This window comes from Pseudomyrmex gracilis, unplaced genomic scaffold (assembly GCF_002006095.1).
Source record: "Pseudomyrmex gracilis isolate BER0280 unplaced genomic scaffold, ASM200609v1 scaffold_18, whole genome shotgun sequence".
NCBI classification, from domain to species: domain Eukaryota; kingdom Metazoa; phylum Arthropoda; class Insecta; order Hymenoptera; family Formicidae; genus Pseudomyrmex; species Pseudomyrmex gracilis.
Window position 1 is genome coordinate 409,682 of NW_018020602.1, and position 9,398 is coordinate 419,079.

Consider the following 9,398-nt stretch of genomic DNA (forward strand, 5'->3'; position numbering starts at 1 on the left):
TATATAATATAATATATAATAGTATATACAATATATAGTATAATATATATACTAATATTATATATAATATATATATTATATATATTATCTATTATATATTTATAATATTATACCTTGTATTGTATGCATTATATGTATATTACGGTACAGTTACTGACTTTGGTCACGTGACTACGGTGAATCCCTGTAACGTGACTTTACTGTAGTCACGTTTTTGAAGTCACGCGACTAGAGTACAGTCACGTGTTGTTTTTCCTCTTTTCACTATCACGTGACTATGTTAGTTACGTTTATAAAGACACGCGCAACAAAGTCGCGCTCGAACGGCGCGAGGCAGTACCGCTCCTCTTGATTCGTACGACATGAATCGAGAAACACATCCGAGAAACATTCAATCATCGTCGAGATAAAAGCGGCGCCAATCAAGATTGATAGAATCGATTGTGATTATTTACAAACGTTTTTTTCTGGTAAGAAAAGACGACGGAACGTAATAACATTGGAAATGATACTGCGATCGTTTTTTTTTTCACCTTTAATCACGCTTGCAGATTTATTGGATTTATTTTTGTATCACAGATTTTTAAAAATAGTGATTGCACCAAAAGTTACTCGATCGAGTGGCAATTAGGATCAACTTCTGAAGATGTTTAATGAGGAATTCAAAAATACAGTTTGAATTAAAAATCGCGATCTCTCTTTCTGTTTTATTAACGAGAGCCTATTGTCGCACTTTTCCCGCGCGGTGAAAGCAGCGAAAGTTCGGTCGGACCGACGTGCGTGACGAAAGAGACACAATATTCGACATGGGCGGCGCGCGGTGACATCGTTAGATCCGCTAGATACCCAGATGATGGTACCTGCACGAATGAGCTAGAAACTGTAGAACCGACCTATTAAGAATATGTAACGGCGTGATATACCGGTGTAACCTAAATATCGCTCTTTTGCGGCACAAATTTTCTTCCGTTTTAACGTCGAGATTTTTTTTTGTTTTACGATCGCTGTCAATTATTTTAGCGAAAATTAATTCACTTCTCTCTCGTCGATCAATCTTTTATCTCGATGGTTTTTGTGCAATTACCGGTCTTAATATTTGAGAGTCAGTGCGCGTAAAAAAAAAAAGCAAACCGAATGTCGGAGAGGGAAAGCACGATAAATCGCAAAACGCGATCGGAAAGGATTGATTTCGGAGAGTTCGTGGATTTTTCGAGGCACGTGACTCGCACGTAATCGACTATGGTGGGAGATCACATTGAATAAGTCCCTTTGAGGAGGGTTCGGCCGTCCTCGAAAAGCCCTCACGCGACTTCCGCAGACGCACGGATTTGCCGCGCGGATTTTCGAGAGACTGTTATTCCGAAAGGGAGCACCACTCCACTTCTGTGCGCACGTTCCGAAGTTCCTCAACCACAGAGCAAAAGTAAAGTGCTCCCTCTCATCTTCCCTCCTCGATCTCTCTCTCTCTCTCTCTCTCTCTCTCTCTCTCTCTCTGTTCTCTCTTTCGTTCCTTTTCGGGCGTTAATGAACGAATTGTCGGTCGTGACTTGTCGATCGATGGGATCGCGGTTTCGCGTGCGAATAAACTTTGCGGCAAATTCCGTTCTCGAATGCGGAATTTCCGGAACTACTCCGAGTCGTCGTCGTCGTAGTCCGCGAAAACCGATATCTCGTTATCGACGTATTAGGAAGTGACGGAACGCGATTATCGTTCGCGACGAGAAGGAAACGCGGAGGGCGCGTTTTATGAAGCGCATTGTTGCGCCGTGCTTGTGCGACGGCGGTGTTTCCGCGAATTATGCGCGGTTTTATGTTTATAATTATCGTGCCGCGTTAGAGCGCAGAAGTTGCGGATTATTCAGTCGCGAAGACAGGCGACAGATTGGGAAAAAAAAAGATGTAAATTCGATTCGTTGCATGTTGTGGAACAAACACGTAGAACATATACACATGCACAATCACATTAAATAAAATTAATTTAACATAATTGCGCTGATAAATTATTTTTGACATTCTCCCGTGTATTAATAATAATAATAATAATACGTGTTACTGAGTATTTCAGTTATTTCAGTATTCAGTTTTTTTTCGCATTTGTGAAAGTACGGAAAAAAAAAAAAAACTGAAACTAAACGTGCCAGTCTCATAAATGTTGTCACGAGCGTGCAGAATTTTATGGCGCTATTTGCGCCAACGGCGCAACATAAAGATACTTTCAACAAAAATGATATTCCGAAAGCGAGGAGGTTTTTTTTATATCGAGTTATGGACTGTTTTCACGTGAGCGCGAAAATAATTTTCGACGAGAGATACACTCGCGAGTGAAACACACGTACAAAGAAAAAAAATATATAAAAAACATCATGTTTGTTAAACAAACTACACGCGCGCGCGCGCGCGCGTGCATAATCTGAAACATTAATCCGCACGCGCTGTTGTGATGGATTAATGCGGAAAAATCCGCGGGATTGTGTCGCAAAAAGACGTCGTTCGATGAAATTCTTGCGACGCGCGACGAGAAAGCAGCGCTGTGAAATTTTCATGCGGCATTTTCGCGACGCGAAGAGGCGCGTGAAAAATGCGTGTGTCGCGAGAAAATTTATTTTTTTTTTCGAGAAAATTCCACGTTCCTCTTTTTTTTTATCCTCCGATGTGTGTGTGTGTGTGTTCGCCAAAAGTGTCCCGGCGGAGTAATTTCGAATCAGACGACGACGACGTGAAAATAAATTTGTAGAGCGCGTAGTTTCCTCATTTACGCCCTCATTATCGCGTAACGTTTCGCACGTATTATTCGCACGTTATACACTTCGCAGACCGAGCTGCAAGCCGCAGCCTCCGACAAAATTTCCGACAATGCCAAGGGGAAGTCTCGCGTGCGGCTGGACGATAATGTGCGGGGAACGATGATTTAACGCTTTAACCAGCGGATTGTCGCGGCCACGAGGACCGCAAAGGTTCACGAGCGGTCGTGTCGGGAACATCCCTCTCCGTGCCTCCGGCGTCGCCGCTAATTATTTATGTTGCGTCCGATCTTCGCACTTTCCGCCCGCTACGTTATAATTGAATTCGTCCGTGAGAGAAGGGTCCGAAATGTGTCCCCGGCAATTTCGCCACCCCGGCTCTGGTCGTGCCGCGCACGTTCGAGAGTCGACGAATGCTGGTGTTTAATCTCTCCCTTCGCTCTTGCCGTTCACTAGTAGTGGACGCGAAAAATTCATGAAGTGTTCGCAAGAAGAGAAGAGAGGAGGAATAATGCGCGAAGTGCACTTCACTGCGCTGTTAGTACGTTGTTACGTTACATTGTATCACTCGCGCTGTAATCGAGTACAGAGCGCAGAATACTCGAGCACCTGTTCTTTCAGCAATATAAATAATTTATCAATTTTAGATTAGGTCAATAAGATCTTTTTTTTTTGTTTTTTGTTTTTTTACCGTCTCTTCTGATGAAGCGCTTTTTCAAATTGAAAGCGCCTGCGAAGTAGGCGACCCGTCGCCCACTCCCCGTGTACGGCGAGTTGCTTACTTTCCAGGCGCAACCTCGCGTCGGAGAACCTCATGTTTGTTGACACAAATATGTTCGTCTATGTATACATTCTGTCATTCCCAGAAAAATCCGTATACTTGAAAATCGCCTTGTGGGTAGAAAACGAAAATAGCAAAGCACGAGAGAATTTTATATTGTACACGCGTGGTAATATAAATATGAATATAAGAGATATGCGAGAATACCACACAAACACGTATTACGAACGACAAATATTTATTTTGTTTCGAGAGAAATACAAATTATTGTTCCAAATAGAAGGATGAAAATGTTTTATTTTGAGAAAACGCGCGCACAGCGCGCGCAACCGCTGCAAGAATGATTTCTATTTACGTAATTGGCTTCTATCTAACCGCAGTAATATATTTTTTTTTTCTGCTTTACAGATAAATCTACGCCTCATCCTCGTCAGTGGCAAGACAAAAGAGTTCCTATTCAGTCCGAGCGATTCCGCGGGAGATATAGCGCACCATGTGTTTGAAAATTGGCCGGAAGGTGAGTTTAGTCATAGCCGTTTCGAAACTCGGCTCGCACCCGATCCGTCCATTAACGTTAATATAATTGCCGGAGCGGCGGGTTCTTTCCCGGTGTGTGTGTGTGTGTGTGTGTGTATGTGTATGTGTGTGTACGATGCTGCCTGCAATTATTTCCATTAATTACAGACGCGCCGTCGTGTCACAGTGGCTCGAAATTGCTCACAGAACGTGTCCAGGTTTAAGATTCTTCATTCTTTCGTAACGCAAAAATCGTTAAGTTAAGATCTAGAAAATGATGAGACAATTAAAATTTCACAGAAAATGTGAAGTTTTAATAACGTCTTATAAGAGAGAGATATATATATATATTATTTATTAAATATTATTTATTATTATTTATTAAATGTATTTCAAAAATTCGCGTTTGTTTTTTTAAGTACTTTACTACAAAAAATCGGAATATTCGAATCTTAAATACAAAGTAAATAAATAATATTTCGTTCGAGTGTAAATAATACCGAAAAAAGAAAATTTAAAAAGCAAAGGATATCGTAGAGTTACAGATAGACAGACGGAGAACGCGGAATTGTACTTTCAACGTGAAGGAGTTTCCGTTTTCCTCACGTCGTATTTTCCACTACCACCGCCGCTTTTTACGAGTCCGCGTTTCTGCCTTTTTTTTTCTTTTTTTTTTTTTTTTTTTTTTTTTGTCAAGAAGATTTCGGTACTCTCTCTCAGAAAGTTTCCGCGAACAGTTGGATCGTGAGAGCACTCAGCAGCCTCCCGCGAAATGTTATCTTCGTGTTGCAGACTGGGCAGAGGAGGCGGTCGCCAAGGCGGAGATCCTGCGGCTAATCTACCAGGGTCGTTTCCTGCACAGCAATGTCACGCTCGGTGCTCTTGGGCTTCCCTTCGGAAAAACTACGGTGATGCATCTGGTGCCGCGGGAGAATCTTCCGGAGCCTAATTCTCAAGGTGAATTCGCGAGTGATGAGAATTTTTCGTCCGCGCCATCCCTTCGCTTCCTTCTCTTTCTCGTCATCCTCCTCCTCCTTCTCCTCGTCGTCGTCGTCGTCGTCGTCGTCGTTCGTGAAACTTTTTATTACATCGCGTGCTTTTTCCCGCGCGCGCGTTTTTTTCGCTTCCACGGTGAAGCTTAGCGAAAAACAGACACGCGCGCGAGCAAGTCTTTTCTTTTTCTCGCGAAATGAACCCCTCTCCCTGTAGCGCGTCGCAGAAACGATAATTAAACTGCCATCGTGGACCATAAAATGGGAGACCGTGAAATACCCGGTCGTTCCTCATTGTTTCCGTTAGTCTTTATCCGCGCGCAACCCCGCCACTTCATCGTGAAACTTCATTCTCCGACGAAGTTACTGGAAATTATCGTCATTCAAGCTATAAATGGTAAAATAACCCGGGAAATTATAACATCAAGAGATTATTACGTTTTAATAATGTTTGAAACATTAATTTCAATTTACTTCTGCACACGTTTTTACTTTTATCTTACTTTTTTTTTTCTAATTATCGTGGTTTTTAATTAAGTGAAAAATACTTGAATGTTAACACAAACACACACACGCACACACCCACACGTGTGTGCGCGCGCGCGTGATATTAAAAGTGCATATATTTTTATACAGCACGCGTCTTTTCCCGGGGAAAATAGATTACCCGGCTAAGGGTTAATTCCCTGCAGCCCGTATAAAAACACGTTGCACACACTCGACCGCACTTTTATTAATATCTTCAGCTGAAAATCGCATGCACTCGTGTGTGTGTGTGTGTGTGTGTGTATGTTCGCCGTGTGTTCTTTTGCTCTCGGCCGAATCTCTTTATATCTCTCTTTCTCTATTGGCTTGCGTAAATTATTACGGCGAAATCTTGTTACAACGAGTTGCCGTTGGATCTTCAAATTGAATTTGTTACAGCGAAAGTTCGTTATATCAAGCCGCGTATTAGACACGGGGATTCAATCGCGTCTCGTTACACTGAAAATGTCGCGCGCCATCGATATTCATTATAACGGGATTATATCGATTAGCCGTATTTAGCCGCCTGTTTGATGACAATTCGCACGCATGAATATTCACTGAGGCAGTTATTTCTCACGGCACGTTTTTGTTGTTTTCCGCGTCGGATGCATCGTAGAAAACAATTTTTTTTATGTCATCGATAATGAAACGCAATCATTTATAAATAGATAGTTCACTGTTTTAAAAACTTTTCGGTGTTTCAAACAACGTTTTTGTTCGAAGAAAATTTACAGTTGTGAGAAGAAAAGTAATATTTTTTTTTTTTTTCGACACAATTTTGCGTCGGGAATATCAAGGGAAAAAATAACATATTGATTACGAAACGCGATCAATTACGTTTTTGTTTGACTATTTTTTGCTTCAGTTTTTTTTTTTTTTTTTTAGTTCTTGTAGAGGAAAATTTTTGTTTTGTTTATTTTCAAGAAGAAAATTTGGAGTATTTTTGTTGTGAATTAAATTCGGAGCGTTTATCGACCGTCATTCGCGTCTTCGCACAAGTGCACTGATAACTGCACCGCAATCATCGCACGCATATCGCTATCGATCCAACACTCGGGCTCGCTGTGCAATCAGTGCGCAAGCAGAACGGCTATCAGCGGGAGAGCTCGAATATTCATTCGGACAATCGTTCGTCGGGAACGAGATCGGCGATCGTCAACATCCAATTTCTCGCGTACAAAAACGTCGTCATTGTTCCGCGTTACAAATCGTATAAAATCTCGTGTAAAATGCGCGTTTTCAACACGCCTCACGCGCAAACCGCGCACTACATTTCTCGCACACTTCCGCTTTTTCTCTCTTTCTCTTTTCCCGAATGCGAACTTTGTTAATCGCGATTCTGATTCAATAACGAGACTTTATTTTGTATAACACGGCGTTCATTTATGTTCGATAAGAATTCAGTGGTTTATTTTCCGTTCTTGTCCTCCTCATCGACGACACCGACTTTGCACGCGCATAACTCGCTAATTATTAATCGATGAGACGGCGCCAAGTACGACGGATAAAACACGCGGCGGCCAGGTGATAATCGGCTTTGATCGGCGGAGAAGATAATCGTCGCGCACGGAGCGCGCCGCGTTGTGCAACTTCGCGAAAAGAGAGAAGGCTCTTCCTTTCAGAGAAATTCAGCTTTTTCAGCACGCGCGAACGGTTCTCGCGCGCGTGTTGTGCTCCATGCGAAATTGCGAAGTTTGCAGAAATTGCGCAATTTATTTCTGCGCAATTTCGACCGAAAACGGTCGTTGGAAATAATCACGAGGAGCGCGAGGACTCAAGCGCGCATTTTTATTTAGATATTTCTGAATTTCTCAGATTTTTTTCCCAATTTTCGAAGCAAGACAAAATTTTGTGCTCGTAACGTATTTTTATTTTTTTTTATTTTTTATTTTTTTTATTTTTAACGTTTATCGAATTTTGCTACCTAGGACGACCAATGTTGGCTCACAATTTTTTGAGATTATCAACTTCGCAGATTTTATCTCTAAGTTTTTTTGAGTATTTCTCTCGCGTGGTAGCTGCGATATTGGTTCTGCTAGATGCGAAATATCGATTTGTTGTTAGACGCCGCGTATAGCTCTATCGCGTCACTTAATAATGAAATCCCGGCGACAATCTCTCCACGACCGTTTGATCTTTCCAGGTATTCTACCTAACGGTGAGTACATGCATATCCTGCCCGACGATCCCGAACTCTATGACTTCAGATTCTGAAACGTGAGTTTTCCTAAATATCCTCCTCATCATTTACTTCCAAGAGAGAATCCAGTCTTATTAAACGTTTCCACTACAACGAATAAATATAATTACGACAAGAATAATACACACACACACACACACACACACAACAGACGTGTTCCTTTGCTTGAAAGTAAAAAAAAAAGTTTATCGTATATGACCCGCCGATTTATTTGAATCCAATAAAAATCGAGTATTAAGTCTCTCATATACGCGCAGATGTTTTACAGATTTTTGTTGAACGATTTCTCCGAAAATATAACGTTACGATTAATTGTAAATAAGATCATTTAATTTTCAATCGTTCGCAATTTTCACTCTCTGCGAAATTGTTTATAACCAGTTGTCGAGTCATCGGTTTCACAACCAATTTCGGTTTCTCGCAATCTCTTCGCGCGCGATTCACAATTATATTTATATTATTTATATATTATATTGCAAATTTATATTGGTGTATTTCTTTTAATGTGTGTTTACACTATATAAAATTGTTTTTATTTACGACGGATTATACATGTTCGATAAAAACACATGCAAAAACAAAGAGACACGTAAAACTAATAACAAGCTGAGAAGCTAACGATCGTAACTTTCTGTTGCAGATCAGAGGCAAAAGAGTAAAGGCGGCGGAAGCAGTTGCTGCTCGGCCTCCTGCTGCATACTCTAAGCCGGCCGCGACGACGTCGGTGGCCGTCGTCGTCGCCGCGACAAGTGTGTGTTGGATTAAAACCCGGTTGGATCTCTGGCGCGGATGGGCGTGCGACGTGGGCGTGATGCGGCGCGGGCTCACCCGAGCGCCGAGCCATGGTTTCTAAGATTTCACGCTGATGTATAACACGTTTTTAGTGGCTGAGCCTTCGTGAGCAGTGTAGCACCCAGGGGAACGGGACCGTCGATCGAGAGGAAAGAGAAAAAAAAAATTGTGAAAGAAGAGAAACGCCTGAGACCGCTCGAGGAGGGAGAGAGAAGCGGATGCGGGCTGCGACAACAACGACAACGACGACGACGATGACGACGTCACGTTGTCGCACCGGCGGCGGCAGCGGTCGGGGGATTGTCGGCTCGGTTTTGCAGTAGGAGGCGACAGTGCGTGCTCGATCGATACGCACTCGTCAGGAAAATCCGCTCGGGAAGAACGAGCGGACGGAGAGCCCGGTGATGTGTATTCCGTTATTATAGTTTACCAGACACAAGAGAGCGTCGTCGGGAGATCGTTCGTCGGCAAAGAACGGCGAGTGTCGCCGAGCGGCATCGTTGTCGTCGTTGTTATCGTCGTCGTCGTTGTCTCTTCCTCCGAGTTTGCGCCGGTAGCAACGGTCGACTAAACTTTGGGCTTAACGACGTTACTCCGGATAACGTTACGGCACACGCGTTGTGATACACAGACGGACGTGAAAAGGATTTGATTAGTCATTAATTAATTACGTTAACGCTCTTTAACCGAGTTTCCCCTCGTCCCCCCTTTTCATCGGCGCCGTTCCCCTTTCAGTTTACGCATTGTTAGAACGTCCGAGGGAGAAAAAGAAGATAGAAATTACTCCCGCGAAGTTACGTAGCCAGTTAGCTCAAAGGGAGTCGACCCTAAATCAATTTTTATTAATT

At 42.6% G+C, this 9,398-nt stretch overlaps 1 protein-coding gene across 2 annotated transcripts in view; it reads left to right on the forward strand.

The window, feature by feature from the left end:
• LOC109864192 (ubiquitin-like protein 3) overlaps nucleotides 1-8,515 on the forward strand; it is a 39,281-nt gene extending 30,766 nt beyond the window's left edge. Inside the window, exons 2-4 of one of the 2 annotated variants that reach the window (XM_020445171.1) lie at nucleotides 3,931-4,039; nucleotides 4,831-4,995; nucleotides 8,399-8,507. In XM_020445171.1, coding sequence (XP_020300760.1) covers nucleotides 3,931-4,039; nucleotides 4,831-4,995; nucleotides 8,399-8,463 — 339 coding nt within the window. In that variant the 3' untranslated portion in view covers nucleotides 8,464-8,507. Of the gene's footprint in view, nucleotides 1-3,930; nucleotides 4,040-4,830; nucleotides 4,996-8,398 lie in introns of both variants that reach the window. The other variant, XM_020445170.1, reaches the window with a different exon arrangement.
• The last annotated feature ends 883 nt before the right edge of the window (nucleotides 8,516-9,398 follow it).